Source organism: Armigeres subalbatus, chromosome 3 (genome assembly GCF_024139115.2).
Source record: "Armigeres subalbatus isolate Guangzhou_Male chromosome 3, GZ_Asu_2, whole genome shotgun sequence".
NCBI classification, from domain to species: Eukaryota; Metazoa; Arthropoda; class Insecta; order Diptera; family Culicidae; genus Armigeres; species Armigeres subalbatus.
In genome coordinates this window covers 158,480,112-158,503,907 of record NC_085141.1, presented here as the reverse complement: position 1 = coordinate 158,503,907, position 23,796 = coordinate 158,480,112, and the positions used below count along the sequence as shown (strand labels likewise).

Here is a 23,796-nt window from a genome sequence, read left to right as displayed (position 1 = left end):
ACAACGGGCTGGGCGGATTTGTATAGAATGCGCACTCTGCTGTGCCAAAGGCTTGCTTAGCTAAAGCATTTGATGAGTTTGATTGCCCTACGCATGCGGTCTCGTGTACTCAGACGACTAATATGCAATTAAACAAAACGAGGTTTTTAATACAACATGACAATCACATGCTACTTTATATTAAACGCGTCGATTTCACTGATTTTAGATCTCAAAATTCTTTAAATCAATCTTTTTACGAATCGACGTATACGTTCTTTCATTCCCAAATTATTTTCAAACATCTTTTTGTATGACACCAGAGTAAAATTTATTCATTTATTTTTTTTGTCATCGGAAATTCTAGATGCTATCTTTGAGCTTTACAAATAATGACATAGCTTGTAATATATAATTATATAATTCTAATTATGTCTTCTCAGTGGAATTGTTTCGTTCCTCACCACTAATAGCCATCTCTCTTTTCTTCAAAGAAGCCATCGACTGCATTTGCTTTTGTTGCTTTCTAGCTATCTATAGATATATGTATTACAATCATCTTTTATGACCTCTTACTTAAAGATACTAAAGTGAAACACATTCGTGAGTTTAATGATAATTCAGATTCATATTTGTAATAAAGTTTGTGTCAGTTTAGAGAGTTAGAATGATATAAGGAACGTAACACTGCATTGATTAACATAAGATCTACGAAGAGAAAACTGAAATGCAGACAGCCAGACTTATTATCAGTAAAATCTTGCCAAACATAAAATAAATCAAGCAAAACATTGGAGGATCGTTTTTAAAACCGTGTAAAAAAGTCCTGAACATCTATGAGAATCCATTTTTTTCTATAATACTTTTGAGATGTTCGCTCGTTCTAAAAAGATATTGCAGGAAGCATTCATCACTCGAGCATTCAATAAATCGTTGACCACCGAATGTGATCGCTCAACATCAGTGCAACGCTAGTTTCAGTTGGGATTTCCACGGAAATTACTCGCTCGAAAAATAGGCAGTCAGTCGGTTATTAGTGTTTTGTTTTCTATTCGAAGTAATCTCAGTAGTTTGAAAATATTCTCTGGTTTAAAATGCAATACTCTCTCGAGTTCCAAAATATATGAGTTCTAACTTGTTAAGCGTCCTGTCGTCGTAGTCATTTACGTGTGAGGAGATTTGTGTCTTTCTGTTTTATATGTAATTCTACAGTTCGCTGGAACATAAACACTAGATATTCTAAAGAGGGAACACTAGATGCTATAATATGTGGCTTTCATTGAGTTATTCAACTTACTGGAAATTACTCTCGGGATTTCATATATGTATGCAATCTACAATTACGAGTTTTTTTCGGTCATCACCAAAAACGTAAGAGTCATCACCATGTTTTACAGCTCCATATTACTCGGATATCAGTGGAATCTAGATGCATAGTCTTTCAGTTCTGAAAAGTATGAGAAAAATGATATTTTGTTAGAATTGCTTGAGCACACAACACCCCTTCTCCCATAGTTTTTTTATTCATACACATATGGAGTGTAAGAAAAAGTTACACGATGAATACTTTGTTCATGTGATTAGTAACGATTGTGAGTGAATTACTTCCATTACTGGCATACCTCCCACTGTGGCATTTTCTCTTTGTATAGCTGGGTAGTGTTCATTTAGCACAAGCTGGCCCACCCATTTCAAACCACGTGCCATTTTTCAGAATTAAAATCTGCTGGCGGGCCAGAAAAAAATCTTGTTTATTTCTTGTCTACCTATTTGCTTACAACATTAACAGGCTCTGTGTCCCCCCAATGATGATGATACTGCCATCTATTTAGCAAGGCACCTGCCGTTAGCACTGGCCATATCTGACAAACGATTTGATCATGATCATTTTATTGTTTGTATTTCATCAAACTCCTGTATGACGGGCCAAAAATGGGTGGGGTGGTTCCATAAGCAGAGACACTTATGCGAATCCACGGGATGAATAGAGAATCTCCTTCCAGAAGAGAGTTCGTACATACAATAATATAATCTAGCCCTCGATTCCCAGATTGACCCAATACATGGGAAGAAGAGCCCGCTCTTTATCCACGAGATGTTAACAATAGGAAGTTTGCGATTCCACTCTTCCTATCCAAATCGCTTCAATGGGTTTTCATGTTATATATGTAGTCATGTAGTTTGAATATCATTTGGTAAATGTATATAATGGAATTCTCTCACCAAATTTCAATTTGACCTTTCTTCAACACCACCCAGATAAAAATTTACAGTAACTTGTATGACATAACCCATTGAAATACAATAGATTGTGTGGCAAACAATACAAACTATTGTATGCTTATTGTAAAATGTTCACGGTTGTAAAAGATCTTTATTGTACGTACATTTAAATCACAATATATTTAAATGTTTCCGATATATTCTATTATATTTTTATTGTTCGCTTATGTTTAGTATTGCTCATCCAAAAACTAAACAATTTTTAAAAGTATTCGGTTTGGATGATCTGGAAATCCGTCTAATGTTATTGAATTAATATAATTTTGGAATATTTCATGGATTTATTATATTGATGAAATAACAATTGAAAACAATAAAATTACAATAGCTTTGTTTGTTAAATAAATAAAAATGTTATACCGGTTCTCAAGTATATATTTTCATATTGCAGGTCTTGTTGCAGGTCTAGAAATGTTTTGCAATAAAAATTTGATTTCAAAAAAATGAAAGGGAACAAAAACTTTTGCTCATAATTTTACTCGGAGAATGACTGGATTCATTTGACCGTGTACAGTTTTGTTTATAATTAGTGAAGAGATGAAAATAATGAAACTGTATGGTGCAGAAAGTGTTTTTTCATTGCAGTTTCTGCTGCTGGGAAAGCGGTAGATCACTATGGCTTCTGTACCGTGGTGAGTATCTAAAGTGTTGAAGCGCGTTAGAGCATCATTACTGGGCGCGAGTATTTTGATCACTCTCACTGTACTGTCATTTTAGATTAGTCACTCTTTTTCGCATCGGTCACTATTTTCGGTATTTTCGGTTATCATTTCGGTGGCTGCATTCCGTATCGGTGACGTTCGACGTTTGATAGTTCATATAATAGTAGCGCTGTTATTTGGTCAATTTGGTCACCTGTCAGCTGCGCTACTGTTTTAGCAGCGCGTTTAGTAGTGACCGGTAAAGTGTCAAGTAATGATACTGCGCTGACAAACGGCTTATACTCACCACCGGTAATCGTAATCTTATACTACAAAAGTTCAATGTACATAATGAACGCAGTGGTTCATCCCGAACAAAAAATAAATGAAAATTTTTTCATCATAGTACCTGATGACATGCCTGGTAACATGTGTCCTTGTTCCTTTACAGAAATGAAGCTTATGATAAATAAAATACTGCTGCTTGCTGGTCACTGATTGAAGATCGTTCAGTGACTACCATTGGCCAATCTCACCAACGGGATATAATAAGAACTGATGCAGGTAATTTTTTTCTTTTCTTCTCGACGTATTTTTTCTAATAAAACTGACATTCTTTTATAATTTACATTTTTCACAGGTTTATATCTATTTGGAACAAAGTTAGTACACTTTTTAAACCGATGTTGGATTTTTCTCCAGATACAGGCAACCCACTTAACTTTGGAAGTAGTGCGCTGGATTCGTTTAAAGATATGCTAAACAACCGGAGGAAAATAAAATGATATGTAAAACAATTAATTGTATTGTATTTTAATTGTAATATTGGAGTATAATGTATTCTAAATCCTGTTGTATTTCTATTGTAAAACAATAGAAACAGTAATTGAAAACATTTAAAACACAATGTTTTCTATTGTTTTGTCGCTCGAAATCATCCCATTGAAGAACCGTAAAATCAATTGTTTTGCTCCGAATTTTGTATGGAAAATTTTCGATTTTTTTATTGTAAAGATACATAACAACCCCCCTTTTTAATTGTAAAAGTCCCATTTACCATTCATTTTATCGTGGAAAACCATTATTTCTCATGTGATTTTATTGTCAAAATTCCATTATATTCAATGGTAAAAATTATGTTTTAAATGGTGTTGTAACAATAACATTTATGATATTTTAATGATATTTTTTATCCGGGCAGCTAGTTTTAGTCTTCAGAGATGCAGAACCAACAGTTCGTCAAGCAATGTCCTAGTTTAAATCGGGGAATATGTTTCGTTCTGGTTCAACGATCGCGAAAATAGGCTTCTTGATTTCTGGAAAGATGAAATAAAAAGACGGATGGCAGTATCATACATAATGACATGAGCGTTTTTTATTGAAAACAAATAATACATATGAAGTAATGAAACAATGTGAATTCTACAAACATAATGAAAATATAAAACATTCAAACTTCCATGAGCCATAATTGACAGGGTTATCTATCATGATCAGAATTAGAAATTGCTGTTTAACATTGAAATCGTTGTGGGCTCTGTGTCCCCCCCAATGATGGTCTTAAAATATAAAGATCATTTAGAAATCACAGTGTATCCTAAAAAGTTACAGTAGTAAAATAACTATCAGCAACAGTTCGCTAACTGGGCGCTTTTTAACTGGAACGAGCTTTTAGTTAAAAACGTAATAGGTAAATGAAAAATTTGATTTTGTTTAGCTTCTGATGTCGCAATAAGATTGCGAGTAGTGCGCATTATTGGCACAACCATGCATCATGAAGCGTACAACTCCTACATTGATGCGAATCGGAGATTCGATTCTGTTAGCCATGAATCCGGTGGATTTTAACTCGGGCTCTTGCATTAGATTTGGGAATTTGACTTTTTCCAATACTACTGATGATGATTAGTTACATCAGCAAAGGAAGAAAAAAAAGAGACCTCTTGTGTTCAGTTATGTTCATCCTTTCATTGGCCGGAACAAATTTAGTTTTCTTCTTTTGTCACCCCCCCCCCCTTCAAAAATTGGAAATATCGTGGAGGGGGAAATAAAAAAATTAAATTTGAATCAATTGTTTTTTTTTTTACATTCTACATTTTTCCCCCGTTTCCATGTCATATTTTAATTGTTTTGCAAAAAATAGAATCGTTTAACGGACAGAACAAGTGGTACTAAACTTATTTTATCTGTTAAACGATTGTTTTGTGCAAAACAATTAGAATAGATATTAAGGTGAGGAAACGCATATTTTGTGTACGTGACATTCATATATATATATTCAAAAAAGATTTCTTACTACGTTTAATCGAGCTCCCCTAAGAAATTATGCAATTATGAACGTCAAGAGCCCCGCGCAATTTTCCCATGCAAAATCTACTAAACGCAACGCAAACTTATCTTATGTGCGCTGTGCTTTACCAATAACAATTATTGTTTACATTTTTTACCATTCTCTAATACAGTTGCGTTCACTATTCTTCCTTACCTTTAGTGTGTATTCTAATCGAGTGCACGTGCAAAGCCATCACTCAAAACGTCAAAACATAAGCTGAAGAAAAAAAAAACGTGTAGGAGTTTTGTGCTGTTAAAAAGTGTCGAATACTCAAATACAATCTATCGTGAGTCATTTAAATTTCCCTATATATTAAATACAGATTTTCATATTTGTTTATTTCATTGATTCTATCCACAGTGTACACCCGATTGATTATCGAGGGGTGCATTCAAAAGAAGAAAATATTTCGTATGTGTATCACCATGGAGCAGATTCCGATTGCTGTTAGGGTGGAAAAGGACGGAAAACGGATGGTGCAATCTATTGTGTCTGTTTTAAAAACAACAAACTTTGAATCAATTATCGATCAAGTTTTGAACGGAAAACTGAACAAAACTGAGAAGATCGATAAAGTATTTGCTGGTAGTAAGTCTATCAATCGTGACGATTTGTTCGAGGTCGACCCGTCAACCATTTTGCAGGATGCTGTGACTGCCATCGGAACTTGCACCAAAGTTTTGTGCCTAATGCATTTGACCCTCCAAAGCAACCTCAAAACGCATTTGATCATTTGATGAAAAATGCTGCCGTCGTTGTGTATCCTGATAAAAAGGAAGAACGAGACGGTCGGTCAGAGCTATACAACTGTGTTGTACAATACTTGGTGGACAAAAAAGCAGGGTTCAAACGCTTCCAGAAAACTGAAATGCAGCAGTTCATGAGTGCAGTTGTATCGGCCTTATGGTACTTAGATGGCCAATCAGAAAAGTTGGCATCAGCTCCAAGTGTTCCACAACTTCCTGCAAGTTTTTGCACCGAAGACACGAGATACATTTCGGGTGATGTATCATGGGAGAGAAAAAAAGAAAACCCTTCCTCGTATGATGCGGACCGATATGATTGAACTATTCGATGAACTGGACTCACTGTGTGCAACGGCGATACTGAATTCGAAATCCTGGTCAGAAGTGCAATCGGATGTGCAAATGCTACGTGCAACATATGCCGGTTATATCAATTACCTCAACAAAGTGGAAGATCGAGTAGAAAGTCAATCCGTTGATCATCGATGCAGCTTGTTGGAAAATCGGTCTTTAAAAACTGTAGCAGCTAGTTCATCCAGAACATCGTTGACAAAACGTATGTCTAAAGAACTAGAACAGCAACTTAACAGCGGAGAAGCATCCCAAGTAACAATCTCAATGCTTCGAAGATTTATGCTAGTTTTATAGAGGTTTTATTACGGCATGTAGAAATGCTTAAAGTTTTATTTTGGTTTTATTAAGTTGTCATTTAATTAGATCCGCAAGAGTACTTGAGAACTACGTTTTGAATTCCAATATAAAACCACAGCTCTTTAGGTTTTATAATGCTCCTGTGGTCCTCCTCAGAGCTAAAAATGGAACTGACATAAAGCCAGCAGTTAAGTTATATGTTGGTTTTGATCAAGACTTATAAAAGCTGCCAAGCTTCGTAGAGTCCTGTATAAAACCCACATATAACCTTTACTCCTGAAGAAGACCTGCATAGGAATACGAAGCTTGAAACTACTACTATGGATAGAAACTAAATTTTCAGCACAAATTGTTTGACCCACGGAAGTTTTTTCATTTCGCTTTCAGTCGAAAATAAAAAAAACATTAGCAGTTTTTTCTATGTCGTGAATTATGTAGGGGAACTGTTCCGATCTCCATCTCACACACTGAAAATACATTCATCTTATCGGGAAGTAAAGAAATACGGCACCCATTTCTTCGCTTTATTTTGTCAACATGCGAACTCCTGCTGAAAAAATCACAAATCAAATACCTTTCCATTGCTCTGCTTTCAATGGGATGAACATCGGAGCCATGAGTTGAAATCAAGGAGCAGTTCCCTTATATATTTGAGTCGTTGAAAAAACTGTTCAAACAGCATTTGCTCATGAGGGGTATGAAAATATGTATTTAATCCATACATGCTTTGCCAATTTAACATGAGTAAAACACTTTTAAGGTACAAAATATTCCATTTAACAATTGCCACTATATGCTTTTTAATTGAAATACTTATTTTTAAAAGTACTTGCATTCGATGCCGAGGGCAGAAAGGTTTGTTTATGATTTTTTTATATCTGTCTACATTGTCATGTTGTCATTATATATAAAACTACCAAGCTTTAGGTTTGACCAAGATAAAACTTGCTAGTCGTAACATGGTCTTGAAAAAGGCCAAGATAAAACCTCTAGGTGTTTGAAATGCCCAGATAGGGCCAGTTCAGGAGTGATGGTTATATAGAGGCATTTTTTATGCAATCAAAGTTTTATTCGAAAAAATGTCGCCGATATGAAAAAAATAATGAATTTCATAATCGAAATATCATGCAAATTTCTGTTTCACCTTTTAAACGGTAAAATTGGACATTCTAATAAGTTTTAGGAACAATGCTTTGATTATTTGATCAACCAAAGTGGTTATTCATTGAAATTATCTTTAAAGTAATTAACTAAGGCAATTAATTAAACTTGAAAAATTCTAAATAATAACAAATTAACGAAGCGCATTGTTAAAATACTGATTATTTATCATGGTTTCACCATGAAAAATCCCTAGCATGCCTTCAAACATGCATAGAACACTCAAAGCCAGATGTGAACTTTTATTGAACTGGCTGATAATAATTCTTTTATTTTTGTTGTTGACATGTAATCCATATATTGCAGGAAGAAAAGCATATTTTTTTCGAGTACAAACAATAAACAAATAATCAACCTGAGAGTTGACAACTGTTTCATTATCGGCTTACTTGTTGTTGTATCATAGTCATGAAGTGGTTGTATCATGGTTATATAGTGGTTCTCAAAACCACCAAGTCTAGAGGAGGTTTTATGTTGCATGTTTTATGTGAGACTTGAAGTATATTATAAAACCGTTGGTTCTGAACTGGAACGCATATTAGGTTTTAATGATTGCAATAAAACTGGGCCAACTGGCTGTAACATGGTTTTATAGAAATCTACAGGAGGTTGTGGAAACTGCGAGGACTGCATGGAAGGTTTTGAGATTAGGTTTTGAAGAACGCTATAAAACTCTGATACAACCTTAATTGTTACTTGGGATACACTCCTGTTAATTTAATACTGTATGCTCCATCAGAACGCAAAGCACGATATAAGTGTGTGGCCTAATTCCGCCGGACGAGCTATCCGTTGATTTGATCGATTGTGTGCTGTCTTGTCGAGCGTCCAACTCCGGGCGTGCCCGACGAGGGAAGAGGCCAAGTCATGGCCTGCTATTCACTAGTCAACGTTGGCAACCGAACCGTCCCCATAAAAAAATTGACAGCTCCCAAATTTCACGATCATCCGACGAAATCGGGTGACTATCAAATCGACCTATTTTCATACCGACGAAGTCGATTATCGTTGACTACTTATTTTCGTCGCCAGATTTATTGAATAAATAAATCGGTTGCTGATTTCATCGGTTAAATAATCGATTGATTGTATTTGTTGCCTATTTTGATCGCCTGATTAATGAACGTACGAAATCGGGTGCCTGTGTTTATGAATTAAAAATGAAGCAAGTGAGTATTTGATAATTAAAATATTTAAATTCGACTAATTTGAGAGTTTTTCAGACCGAGGTACGTTAAAGAACATGCCGGAAGACTGGTTTTCCGATAATTAGCAGTAATCAAGGTAAGTAATAAGTTTTGAAAGATTTTCACATCTGTGTGGATAACTGGCTCCCAGAGAAAGTTCGACAAAAGTTTGGAAATGGTTCTTTAGATACTCCAGTAGAATGTAACCATTTGACCGTATTTGAAGTAACCGGATCATTGATTAGGTTGTGTTATTTGACAAATATATGGAGAAAAAAAAGTCTGAAGCAAAATTTTTCCACGATCTGCGGCTGCAGTTGAAGATAGATATTTAGTCACAGTTTAAAACGGGAAGGTGACAATTTTTGTCGTAAAGAGATGGGATATTTGATCCGTGCCGATATTTTGTAACTTTCACTCTAGAAAATACATCCAACTAAATACCTGAAAACAAAAGGATATTTTCCAAAATGTCATTAAATAGTTTTAAAAAAATATGAAGATTGAGAGTACATAAAGGTAGCATTCGTCGGACTTTGGTCCCCATGTATTCTGATTATGGTCAGATTGTTGATATTCCGTGCTAATTAATCACTATCTTGCCGGATGATCGCGTCCTAAGGTCCACGTCCTAAGGTCCACGTCCTAAGTATTAAAAGATTTCATTCGATTTCAGTGTGTATTCCTAGAAAACTTCATAATTTTATTTACGTAATTCCTTATTTTTCTTGCAGAATCATGAAGTTTGAGGCGATCCCGCTCGATCGAAAAAGTGTTCGTGCACTCTTGTCTGGGTCAAGATCTTCGGAAGTATGGACATTCCTCGAATAATTGTCCAAGGCATCCATTAAATCGATTAAACACCCTATTTGGTCGGATTACAATATTTTGCACACCGATCAATCTCTAGATTTAATCTGGTACACTAGATGATGAAATTAAATAAACCGATTTAGCCCCATATTTCGTCTGCTGTTAATTATTTTCCTCATAAATTAATCTATAGACTAAGTCTGATCTGCTCCCTGGTGAATTTTAATGAAGCGATTAAACAACCTACTTTGTCTGATTTGAATATTTTATACATCAATAAATCTATATATTTGATCTAATCTGATCTACGATGAAATTTAATAAATCGATTAAACACCCTATTTCGCCTGATTTCATTATTTGCCACACCGATCAATCTATAGATTATTTCTGATTTGCTCAATAATAATTTTTAATAACTCGATTAATTACTCTATTTCATCTGGTTTCATCACACATCATTTGATACGAAATTAACCTATGATTCATTCGATTTTGTCGATATTAGTCTACCGATTTCGTTTGACGTCGCGTCGGTGGTGTCCCCTGTAAAAGTCCCATATGGCTCGGTGAAACAATCTATAAATTCGTCGGGTCCTACATAGATCGATCGTACCGACGTGAACCGATTTAGTCGGGGGGAAAGTCGGGAGGATTTTTTATGGGGGTTATACGGATGATATTTACATGTCTGTCATCAATGCACGCTCAGAGTGGATTGCTCAATTTCTATTAAATCTCACCCTCACATTCTCCTTCTTCTCTCATCAAAAAAGAGAAAAAAAACATTGACTTGCGATTTTCATAAAACAACTGTTTACATAATTTTTTTTTTCACGCATTTTTTTTACATTACAGCCAAATTTAATTTCACAATTCAGTATCCAATATCCGTACTCAATTCCCATATTCAAGTCATCCTAATTCAAATATAATCCTATCCAATCGGTTATCCAATCTATACGCAAATCCATATTTACTAAATAAATTAATCCAGTCTTTTTTCTGAGCCTTCTGAGCTGTCAACTTTTTTTTTATGTTCATGATCCTCTATTATCTTATTTTTTTGCAAATATATCCAGCATTGCAATCCAAATCCAAATAAAATTCGAGCCGGCAGACCATATCCAATACAATTTTGATGGCCTTCCAACAGGAAATGTCAAAACAATATCGGTGGCTCTCCAAACATCCTCTGTATTGGTCCTTCAAGCTTAAGCCAATCAGTCCGGCACTCTCACACAACACCTTTAAAATTCAAATTTAAAACGTTGCATTCTGCTGGTCCACCGCATTAAGGTTTCTTTGACTCGAACAATCCGCCCCTGTTCTACACAACCATCAAAAAGCTGCAACAATCCGTACTCTTCCAGAGCACCTTCGACAACACAAGCAGAAACCGATGAAAAAACAAATAATTTATTCCGAAAACAAATCATGTTTAATCGCAACCGATAAGAACAACAAATCATTCAATCTGGTACCTTCGACATTACAAGTGAAAACCGATGAGAAAACGAATCATTTGCTCGACGCTACTTTAGAGTTCTTTCGATATTTAAACATGTTTAAGTCAAACCGATAAGAAAACAAATAAATTATTTCAGCGCTCTTCCTGAGCGTCTTCGACGTCACAAGCCAAAACTGATGGGCAAATCATTCAATCCGGTGCTCTACACTGAGGATACTGGTCGTAAGAACATCATACGTTTCTCCTATGAAATTTCACCACAAGAAATTGTAATGATTTTCATACGATTCTCTTATGGAATGCATTTCATACGACAATCCTATGAAATATTTTCAGTTTGTTAAAAAAAAGTGTAACCCGGGTTCGAACCATGGACGTCGTGATTAGGAGGCGTGCGTTCACACCACACGCCCATCAACGCTTCGAGAAATTGTTTTGTTGGATACCCAATAAAAAGTTAGAATTGATCAAAAAAGGATCCTACGGTTTTCATAGTTCAATTCGTATGAAACATTCTCATAAGTTTGGTCGTATGAAAATCTTACGGCCAGTATCCTCAGTGTACCACAGCAGCCTATCACATCACATATCAAAACCGATGAGAAAATGAATCATTTATGACTTTTTTTAGTCGAAACCGTTGAGAAACAACACATTTTTCAATCCAGAGTGCCTTCGACATCACAAACCAAAACTGACGAGCAAGTAATTCAATCCGACGCACTTCCAGAGCGTCTTTGACATCCCAAGTCAGAACTGATGGACAAATCTTTCAATCCGACGCTCTTCCAGAGCGTTTTCGACATCACAAGTCGAAACGGATAAGAAAATCATTCAATCCGATGATCTTCCAGAGCGCCTTCGACACTACAAGTCGAAACCGATGAACAAATCATTTAAGCTGACGCCGTTCCAGAGCGTCTTTGACATCACATGTCGAAACCGATGAACAAATCATTCAATCCAACGCTCTTCCAGAGCTTCTTCGATATCACAAGTCGAAACCGATGAGCAAATCATTCAATCCGACGCTCTTCCAGAGCGTCTTCGACATCACAAGTCGAAACCGATGGGCAAATCATTCAATTCGACGCTTTTCCAGAGCTTCTTCGACATCACAAGTCGAAACCGATGAACAAATCATTCAATCCGACGCTCTTCCAGAGCGTCTTCGACATTACAAGTCGATACCGATGAGCAAATCATTTAATCCTACACTCTTCCAGAGCGTCTTCGACATCACAAGTCGAAACCGATGAACAAATCATTCAATCCGACGCTCTTCCAGAGCGTCTTCGACATCACAAGTCGAAACCGATGAACAAATCATTCAATCCGACGCTCTTCCAGAGCGTCTTCGACATCACAAGTCGAAACCGATGAGAAAATTATTCAATCCGACGCTCTTCCAGCATCTTCGACATTACAAGTCGAAACCGATGAGAAAACAAATAATTTATTTCGGCGATCTTCCCTTCGACATCACAAGTCGAAACCGAAGAAAAAAATGTCTCAATCACGCCCACAGGATACTTACAGAACAATAATTTGCAACCAGGAACAACCTGGCAGGATCGCCAAATGTGTGGCCTAATTCCGCCGGACGAGCTATCCGTTGATTTGATCGATTGTGTGCTGTCTTGTCGAGCGTCCAACTCCGGGCGTGCCCGACGAGGGAAGAGGCCAAGTCATGGCCTGCTATTCACTAGTCAACGTTGGCAACCGAACCGTTATACGGATGATATTTACATGTCTGTCATCAATGCACGCTCAGAGTGGATTGCCCAATTTCTATTAAATCTCACCCTCACAATAAGTATATCCAGGGATTAAGTTTCGACTTCGATGTTCAGGTGTATCGATCGTTCAAGCCGAATGCTACGTTCGTGTGGAAACTTCCTCATCTTAATGAACGGTCGGAAATCCAGTTGTCAAATACAATTGTTCATTTGGAAGATGATATCGTTTATCGCGTAAGAGCTGATAAATGCAAACAGGCAGCTGCAGTTTTCGGCGGAATAGCATCGTGGACCGTGCAAAAAGTTAAGGAGTTTAGCCAGTTGGCTACAGGTACCTGAATACATTTCGTTCTTATGTCTTATGTCCTAGCACATGCACAGCCAGTATTGAAAAGCATCCTGGAAATGTCGGTTGTATATCCGAGCATTTTCTTGTCTGCATTAGTATTTGCAGCATATCATAAATGTGACACAAATATTAAAACGGCCAGGCCCACCGTGCAGGCTTGAAATGGGAGATAATTCATAACTACCCGGCAATCAGATTATTCTGCAATAAATAACATGATCAACGAAGAATTTTATATGATGCTACAAATAATGATATTGTACAAACTTAGTTTTGATCTCCTCGTATCACCAGACCCGTGCTATAATAAAATTATAAGTTCCTGAAACTAACAACAAAATCCTTGCATTCAAAAGTTCAATATTGAGAAACATGTCTTGAAACATGAAATATATCATCGGAAATAAGTGCAACGCAGGCAAAGTTATTTTTATACACATCAACTTCCAATTTTTAACCTAAAACAATTGCCTGTAAAACCACACTTCTTATATGAAGCTTCATATAAAAAGTAACTACTTCCACCCTAAACGGTTACAAGTTATCAAAATGCACATGAGCAACTCTTACTGACTGAAAAGTCAAGTCATTCCAAGCTAGTTCCAACTCAACCCACTCACTAGGAATCGAGACTTGATCACCAAACATGATCATTCTACCTATATGATTTTTTTTACATTCTTCTTGATTTCCTATATCGGCGATTGAATTGTTTTGCTATACTGTCTCTCCTAGCGACATCGCAAAGTACTTTCTACTCTGGCTCGCGGGTGCAACGTGGTGCCCGGAACGTTCCCATACCACCTATATTCAGTAACTGATATTGTAGAACTCGTCTTTACGAAATATCAAAATTTCTTTTAAAATGGGTGTACAGAATAAAAGGTGAGTACCTGAATACATTTCGTTCTACAATGAAATTTCATTTAAGCATTCTATTTGACATTTCAGATGATGATGAGGATCCTAGCAGTTCTAAGCAAGATGACTTGGACGGACTTAAAATGTTAATCGGTGATGGTCATGAAATCGAGGAAGTTTTGCATATTGAAACCCAACAACTGAATTCGAGGCAAGGCAAGATTGACAATTTCTGGAAAGCTGCTGAAATCGTTATCGCCGAAAAGGATCTATCGGTTGCTCAAGAAAGACAACACGGTACAACTAGCTGGATTTCACCGCTGTGCGTTTCCTTGCGTGATCTGATGGACATATGCGAAGAAAATTTGAATCAGCTTTACCCAGGATGTCCGAACAACAACGTACCCTCAGCTGAGTATTTTCGTCTACAATTTACACCCAGAAACCCACGTAATCGTACCGCTGAAAGGTACTACAGTAGGTTTGATATCAAATATGGATTGCAAGTGCGTACACTACGTAAAGCACATCCCGATCAACATTATGGGGCAAAGCAATTCCAGTACATGAAAATGATGGCAAGTTTAATCTATTAGACATTTAACGCTTGCTTTGACGATTTGTATCATGATTGAAATTTTCATTACAGGTCGTTTTCATACTTCCAGTCTAGTTTTCTTCCTGGATGACAAAGCAGCAATTCCGGTGGGATTTGAAGGCGCTCCAGTCAGCGCTACAAGAAGACAACGTTCAGTTCTTAAAGCAGGCTTGGATAATCGAGGATTGAACGCTTTAGATCACGACAACATACCGCAGCATCTAACCCCTTCGATATCAATTAAACTGATTCCTCCTACGGATTTATCTAATGCTTGGTATGCAGGACAACCGTTCATAATTCTCAAAGACGCTATATTCGAACACTCCACTGCATTTAGACACGTTGCTGAACTTCTCACTCGTTATTCGGAAGATGACCTTGATCGACCAATGTTGTTTATCGGATCAGATGGAGGACCTGATCATAACCTGACTTCCATCATGGTTATGCTGAGTTACATTACTATATTTTTCGAACTCGACTTGGATTTTTTGTATGCAGTGCGCACGCCTCCAAATTTTTCGTTTATTAATCCAGCAGAACGATTCATGGCAACAGCTAACATAGCATTGATTGGAGTTTCGTTGTCTAGAAATCATCTGGGTGAAAATGAAAAATTTGTGAAAAATTTAATGTCTAAAAAACAATGGCGGGAGGCTCACGAGAAAAACCCTAACAACGATTATCCTCGCTTGGCCCTAGAAGGAACAGAAGATGCCCGAAGGCTACTTAAATCAAGATTTGAGTCACTGCGCTACAAAGGAGAAAAGGTGATCGTATCTTATGCTGCAAACGAAGCAGAGATAAATACGATAGAAGCAAATATTACAGACCAATGGCCTGAGATTAATTTGAGCAAAATTTCGAAAGCTGAAGCAATGAACGTACCATCATTTAAAGAATTCTTTGACAAACATGTTAAAGCGACATCCTATACCTTCCAAGTAAAGTATAACTTTATCTGTACTTCGATTCATTTAATCCTAAACAAATTTAATTTCTAGGTGAAGAAATCTAATGATACAAATTGCAAATTTCACAAGGCAAAGAGGATGGATCAAACCATCAACATCCCTTGGCTACCGACGCCTCAACTCAAAGGAGAAAAATATGATGAATTCGATGAAGTATATGGTACTGAACCGAATGACGATTGTCAACCACGTAAAATTAAGGCAATGCATACACAAGAAGAGAGGTTGACTCATCCTTCATTTGCATTAGCTTCCACCAGAGCGCGCATCATAATTACATGCACTGAATGCAAATTTCCGCGTCTATTGTATTCTCAATACAGTATGACTATAGATAGTGGAATATATAGATGAGCGAAGATAAATCCTCTGTCTTCAAACGAACTGTCAAACGTGTCTCCAAACGAGCATGACGTCACGATTTCAATGGAAATGTTAAGGGCTGTGACGTCATATGCGCGTGTGCACGGTCAAAAAAATCGACTCAGCCATGCTTTCGCTCATCTATAGATTCTACTATCTATAAGTATGACCAAGCAGCAACTAATGGAAACAGAACGCTTTTTTGATAAAAACTTATATATTTGCGGTGTTCCACTTGAAGGTTTACCAGACGTTTTTCGAAATCCTAAAATCAAATGCTTTGATCCAATTCATCTTCATTATTTCCAATGTTCGTCTCTGAAAGGATTCAAAAACTTATGCGTGAAGTGCCTCGTAAGTAACCCGTCCGTGACACACAACAAACTCAATATTTGTGGCTCATGTTACGCATCAGTGTTGAAAAACGTAAATTCGAAGCAGCGTAACGTTAAAGCAAAAACTAAGTAAAGTATTCTAAGTTAAAATGTAAATATATACGATCAAGCTGCGCTAAAAAAGACTGTTTCATTTTCCTCGGTTTTTATTTTATTTTTTATTCGCCCCCCCTCGACATAAGTTACGATCAAGTGACAAAAGAAGAATATATAATTTGTTCCGGCCACTGCAATGAAAATTGATTTATTATGCAATATAGGGTTTTCCATCTCACTGAACATATTTTCATCTCATCGCAAAACAAAGAAATACAGCACCAATCTCTTCGCTTATTTTTGCTAACTTGCGTGCTCATTGGTGAAAAAACCACAAAAATAAAAAACAAACCAAATTCCTTTTCATTGCTTTGTTTTCGATCGGATGGAAATAGGAGCTATGGGATGAAGTGCCGAACCGTTCCCCTATAACGATTCATATTGACTCTGTAAACATCGTCATACAACTTATTTTAATAGAAAGATTGAACTTCGAGGCTGAACTGACGTTAAATACCTCAACAGAATAAGATTGATTACATCCCTGCTAGTAGTTGCAAAACACGTGGACAAGTTTTTCTTTATGGAGTATTTTTTAGTATTACAAGTTCTCTTGGTTGGAAGATTGAAACATTTGTAATGATTCCTTTTGTGTTATTCAGCCTTTCGTGGTTGCTAGAACATTTTCGGTCTTCTGTGGTTCGGCCTTTTGCACTGATCCCGACGTAACATTCTTCTTCTTCTTCTTCTTATTGGCATTACATCCCTTCACTGGGACAGAGCCGCCTCGCAGCTTAGTGTTCATTAAGCACTTCCACCGTTATTAACTGCGAGGTTTCTAAGCCAAGTTACCATTTTTGCATTCGTATATCATGAGGCTAACACGATGATACTTTTATGCCCAGGGAAGTCGAGATAATTTCCAACCTGAAAATTGCCTAGACCGGCACCGGGAATCGAACCCAGCCACCCTCAGCATGGTCTTGCTTTGTAGCCGCGCGTCTTACCGCACGGCTAAGGAGGGCCCCTATAACATATTACGTGATAAATGGAAGTCAAACAATGTTGCAACTTTGTTGAACATGCGTTGCAGCACATCATTGCGTTGATTGACTGCCACCCATATCACCAGTTTGGCGCACCTTGCCCAGCACTATAAAGTCAGTTCCCAGCTTTGATAGAAGGTATCCGCTGGAAGTTGCGGAGATGTAATTCATCGTGGATCATTCTGTCACAGCCTGCGAAACCTAGCGACTTGCAGTTCCATGTTCCAAGCTTTAAATCGTGATCCTTTGTTTGTCGCCTAGGTATTTGCCGATTATATCGAGTCGTATTATCTCTTATATTGCTCGTAATGATTGGTTTTACAGGCGGCTTATTGGACCTCCTGTCTCGTCGGAGGGCCGTCGTGTCAGCTCTGTTTAGTATCCCATCTAAAACCAGGACTTGGGCTTGTACGCTTTGAGCGGCACACGGTTGCTTTGGTGGGGACTGCCACCCATATCACCAGTTTGGCGCACCTTGCCCAGCACTATAAAGTCAGTTCCCAGCTTTGATAGAAGGTATCCGCTGGAAGTTGCGGAGATGTAATTCATCGTGGATCATTCTGTCACAGCCTGCGAAACCTAGCGACTTGCAGTTCCATGTTCCAAGCTTTAAATCGTGATCCTTTGTTTGTCGCCTAGGTATTTGCCGATTATATCGAGTCGTATTATCTCTTATATTGCTCGTAATGATTGGTTTTACAGGCGGCTTATTGGACCTCCTGTCTCGTCGGAGGGCCGTCGTGTCAGCTCTGTTTAGCATCCCATCTAAAACCAGGACTTGGGCTTGTACGCTTTGAGCGGCACACGGTTGCTTTGGTGGGGCCTACCTGCGGATACATGCAGTATTTTTTAGAAGTTTAACAGAGCCCAATGTCAAACTCAACCACATCTTAGGCAAGCCCTATAACTCACAGATGGCCTGAGAAGGATCGTCAATCCCTTGGACATAGTCCCTGCAGCCCCCAGCTTATAATCAATGTACATACCTGGAATTCCCGCATGGCAACTCATAATTCGTGCAATGTTGGCCTTGTAAGGGACTATCACAACTTTTTTCGGCATAAATTGACATAATACTTTAACAGGTTTAACTCCATTATCGAAATGAACTTAAATAAGTATGATAATTGATCTAAAGCGATACATCTCTGAACTGCAGCTGGTGCTAACGATAAGGAGCAAACTATTAAGACCATTTTGTTAACAGAAACGATTTCTTTAAATAAACAATCATTGCTATAAAGGTGTGTTAACTGTAAGTAGGGCAAAATCGTTTAAAATGGCAAAAACAAAATAATGTAATTCCAGCGCCTATGTAAATCACAGTGTCGAGGGTGGAGCTCATAAACATATAATTTCATTCCAGTTACTGATCCATATCAGCAACAGCGCCCACTCAACCAACAAACCACATTATGAATGCGCGCTCTAGTAAAACAGTTTTCACAGGCTTTCAGTGCGCCATCAACGTTATTATTGTTGGCGGTTTTGCAATAAATGCACATTTATGTATCCACTGGCCGCCCGCAAGGGAAACCCAAATAAAGCACGAAACAAGAACTTACCATTTATCGTCTTGCGCACGCGCACTTAAATCGCCCGTCCACCGCCCCAGCCAACGTAAGCTCACGACGACCAGCGACTTTTCTGCAAATCGATCTGACCTTCCAGCGTTTTGGCCAGATAAATTACGAACAGCTGACTGAGGGCGGCCCCGAGCGCAATGCCCGCTATCAGATAGAGATTCCGCTCGGCCCAGACGCGAACAATCTCGATGCAACCGCTGGTCCAGATCTTTTTACTAGCAGCGGCCACCGACTGCTGCTGGATGTGGTAGCCGCACATTATGTTAACCAGACCGGACGAGATGTCGGTGGCATTTATGCAGCAGCTGTACGGGACACCACACTTCTCCACGCTGGGCGATGAACAGTTGAAGTACTCATTCTTACCCCAATCCAAATAACCTTCATTGCTCAATCCGCAACAGTGAAACTCCTGCTGGGCGAAGTCGATAAAGTTCTGCAGATCCGGATCATCCCGATAGGTGGTTATTATCTTATCCGTGAAGGAATCCTCCAGCACAATGTTCATCTTGTGGGGGAAAACGAATCCAACTATGGCCACTGCCATTTCGCACAGGAAGAACATCAACAAACACAATGAGTAGAATTTAAGCAAGCAGGTATTTTCCCGCAAAGCTCCCAAGCATCCTGCAAAGCTGACTACGAATACAATTCCTCCGGCAATAATCATCACCAGCGAAATATTCAGCACTATATCGTACACTGTCTCCAGCTTGATCAATCCGGTGGCCTGCCATTTATCCACGAAGGCATAGAATCCGATTCCGATCAGCAGACCTCCGAACAGCCAGAATATGAAATTCAGCAAAAATATCATATATTTTACGCACGAACTCACGTACGTGAAGTTCTGTGTTGGATATCGATACGGGGGCATTCCGCTGAACCGACCAATGTTCCAAATCCTTCACACCAACCAACGAAAGAGTAATTAGTCCAGTCCGCTGCCTTCCGAAACGACCGTCCGTCGTTTTATTCTCCTCTTTGCGCCCACCTTCAAATGCAACGATGCGAAATTATGCTTATTTCTCGTTGATTGACCGTGGGATGCTTGTTAAAGTTGCTGCAAGAGTGAGAAAAATCCTTTGTTTACTCCGTCCGCTTCAACACATCACCCCCGCCCCATTTATAGTCTGTTGGCACAAAATACATTGGAGACAACTTACCAACATCCAAGGCGAATCAAAATACAAAATTAACACTTCAAATGCCCTCTGGTATGGCTGTCGATATTGACAAAATGGAACGACACATTCGATTCTCGTCTTCGAGAATAAATTAGTCACCATCCAGCGTTGAGCTGGAAAATATTGCACAAAACGCTTTACAAAAACAAGATTTTTCTTTCCAGCTCCGTAAATGGTTGACGAATCACCCGAATCACTGAACCAAGATGAATACACCACTAGGTGTTCCAATCTGCCAAATTCACGATTCAGCCATCTTGGATTTTAGTATGGAAGAGCCAGCCGGTTTGTTTATGTTTTGCACCGAAAATGAATTTTTCACCCCCGCCTTCTTCTCATCCATAAACTGGGCAGATTGAAACACCTAGCTGTGTATTCATCTTGCACTGAACTACTGATAGAAATCCGATTGATTCGATGATTGATAGAAAAGAAAATGAATGAAAAATTATTGCGATGATGAAGTCCGACAGTTTTTGCGATGTTTTTTTTTACACGGAGAAACTCAATTTATAAATACCCATTAATGCACGCAAAAAACTATTGCAGTCGAAACTAGCAACCCTATAGCCCTCTCCATCCCCATTGGTGTTGGTGCTGTGTTTACAAAATTTTCCTTTGTTTGCTGTAAGAAAACAACAAACAATGCGTGGAAACACTAAGAAGAATATCGCAAATTTGAACTAGACATCAGGTGAAAATGATGATTTTCATTTTGATTCAGTGTGCAGCAAAAAAAAAATCACTCTGTGATAGTGTTGGTAAAATCTGCTTGGAGACCTCAATTTATAACCAGAGACCGGCGGAGTGAAAAACTCAAAGGTGCAGCCCAATCGGGTTGTACGCAAAAGTGACGTAGGACTACGTAGCTATACGAAATGGATGGTATTTGTCATCATAGTTTGTGTTATTTGATATTTCACTCTCGTACAAGCTCTTTCTTCCTCATCAATTATTGGTGGCCCTGATAAGAGCCGTTTGTTTATGGTTTCGATGGGTATCTGTGAATTCCGGTTATTTCTAGTGGATGCTGAAGTCCATTTCTCTTGCTTCATTTGATAGATCCTGTAAACATTTGATAGATGAGCTTCTGTAAATAAATAAAGAAACAAGGTAAAATTATTCTCTATTAATTTCCATTTATGAGATTATCGTACGAATGCCATTAAAATTGGGTAATAAGAAGTTTTCTGCCTTCGATGAATGCTCTGTAAATGAAAATAAGAAAAATAGATAAGTTATCCATTTTTGGATTTGTCAACGAGTATCATTAATATGAGGTATCTGGGTCAATAAATGATGACAAACAAGCGGGATAATGCTAATTGGTGGGTTCTGTAATGAGAGAAGTTGAAATGAAACAATTATAGGTTTAGTGAGTTTTCACATTCAGCTATAATCACCTGAAGATCGAGAACTTCCAGTAGATCCCGACGAGTGAAACCGGAAAAAAACCAAAATCGTTAAATTCGGTCGGTGATGTCAGAACGAGACAAAGCTGAACCGGAGCAGAGCCGAAGCGCTCAACCGGCGAAGATGAGCGGTAGGTAGGTAGCAACCAAGCTACCACGCCAAACCAAATGCCACCGAAACAGTCCATTTTCGCAATTACCCAATTCGCCCCTTTGTGAGCTGATATAGTGTAAATATAATGTGCACTCATAACGATTAATGAAGGGCGGGGCTAATGGGATTACTTCATTAGATATTGCGCATAAGCCCCAAAATTTTATTCCCACCTTTGGGTTTCCGCGCCGAGCACTCAGCGCCAGACTCGGCGACAAGGAGATAGTGGTCAAGTTGGTACTCCTGATTTTTTGACAACTGATGTCGATTGGTTGTGTGAGTGCATCGGTGTCAAAAAATAGAGCTTTTAGCTGGAAATTTAATTGTCAAATGCACATTTTGACAGCAATATAGATGTATGAGTGTATCAAATGTGCAAATGCTCTATCGCGGAAGCAGTCGCTGAAGACAAGTGTCAATGGTTTCAGTGACGAAACGAAAAGTTTCAATGCAAAAAGCAATATAAGAAAGCTGCTTTTCCGCGCGCGCGAGCCATTTCGATCGGGTTTCCACAGACAACGGACGGTTCGGAGAATTATGAATTCTAAGAATCCAAAGAAACTTTCTCGAAAGATTCTGAATTTGGTTATGAGATGTTGTTTATCTAAGATGCGTATTGTTGCGAGGAATGACAACAGAAATTCGACTCAAGACAAAGTTTCTTCATATTACCAAACATTATCTCTTGGCATCTGTCTATTCAAGCGACGTTCACTTATGGGTAGTTGCTGTAGGTAGATAGTTTTCACAAAGGTGGCGACTTTATTGATTCTATGCAAAAGAAAGTTGATCCGACTATCCGAAATAAACTTTCTTCAAAGTTCAAAACTCAATCGTAAATAGCGAATTTGATAGCGCATCGGAGGAGATGATGTAGTGAATTTTAATGGATGGGATCACTAACAGCAACCAAACTACCACGCCAAACCCGATGCCACCGAAACAGTCCATTTTCGCAATTAACTCTTCCTTTTCGTAAAATGTTGGTCCTGAGAAGAACCGATTTTCTTTTCCCAATTCCCATTCCAATCACTAACTGCATCAAATCGCTAGTGTAAATTTGCAGCATTGCCACACTGCCACCCACTTCGTGCTGCTGTGTCCGCTTCGCTGCATCCGATGTCGAACCGCCTTCTGTGGAATCTCGATCAAAATGGCTCGCGCGCGCCGAACAGCAGCTTTCTTGTATTTAATAAATTAAACCCGTAAGCCCCGCCCCTTTGTGAGCTGGTATAGTGTAAATCGAGGTGTAAATATAATGTGCACTCATAACGATTAATGAAGGGGCGGGGCTAATGGGATTACTTCATTAGATATAAGAAAGCTGCTTTTCCGCGCGCGCGAGCCAGTTTGATCGGGTTTCCACAGACAACGGACCGTTCGGATTATTATGAATTCTAAGAATCCAATGGAACTTTCTCGAAAGATTCTGAATTTGGGTATGAGATCAATCGTAAATAGCGAATTTGGTAGCGCGTCGGAGGGAGATGATGTCTGTCCAAGCGACGTTCACTAATGGGTAGTTGCTGTAGGTAGATAGTTTTCATGGATTTTATACAAAAGAAAGTTGATCCGAAATAAACTTTCTTCAAAGTTCAAAACTCAATCGTAAATAGCGAATTTGATAGCGCGTCGGAGGGAGATAATGTAGTGAATTTTAATGGATGGGATCACTAACAGCAACCAAACTACCACGCCAAACCCGATGCCACCGAAACAGTCCATTTTCGCAATTAACTCTTTCTTTTTATAAAATGTTGGTCCTGAGAAGAACCAATTTTCTATTCCCAATGTTAATTTCCAACTAACTGACACCACAATTTGTAATA

General features: G+C 38.3%; 2 protein-coding genes and 1 long non-coding RNA gene across 3 annotated transcripts; 2 read left to right on the top strand and 1 right to left on the bottom strand.

Annotated features, from left to right (window-relative positions):
- Nucleotides 1-285: 285 nt before the first annotated feature.
- Nucleotides 286-20,603, bottom strand: LOC134226913 (tetraspanin-33-like). The gene is made up of 3 exons (XM_062708024.1): nucleotides 20,381-20,603; nucleotides 19,194-20,277; nucleotides 286-1,426 (listed from the first exon to the last, which is right to left on the bottom strand). Exon 2 carries the CDS (start codon nucleotides 20,089-20,091, stop codon nucleotides 19,255-19,257), a length of 837 nt encoding a protein of 278 aa, XP_062564008.1. The 5' UTR covers nucleotides 20,092-20,277; nucleotides 20,381-20,603; the 3' UTR covers nucleotides 286-1,426; nucleotides 19,194-19,254.
- On the top strand, nucleotides 2,788-3,673 carry LOC134225615 (uncharacterized). The gene is made up of 3 exons (XR_009983282.1): nucleotides 2,788-2,894; nucleotides 3,355-3,467; nucleotides 3,544-3,673. It is a non-coding gene; the product is annotated as an uncharacterized LOC134225615 (long non-coding RNA).
- Nucleotides 12,807-16,587, top strand: LOC134226912 (uncharacterized). The gene is made up of 4 exons (XM_062708022.1): nucleotides 12,807-13,334; nucleotides 14,088-14,237; nucleotides 14,304-15,758; nucleotides 15,819-16,587. Exons 3-4 carry the CDS (start codon nucleotides 14,841-14,843, stop codon nucleotides 16,140-16,142), a joined length of 1,242 nt encoding a protein of 413 aa, XP_062564006.1. The 5' UTR covers nucleotides 12,807-13,334; nucleotides 14,088-14,237; nucleotides 14,304-14,840; the 3' UTR covers nucleotides 16,143-16,587.
- Nucleotides 20,604-23,796: the final 3,193 nt, after the last annotated feature.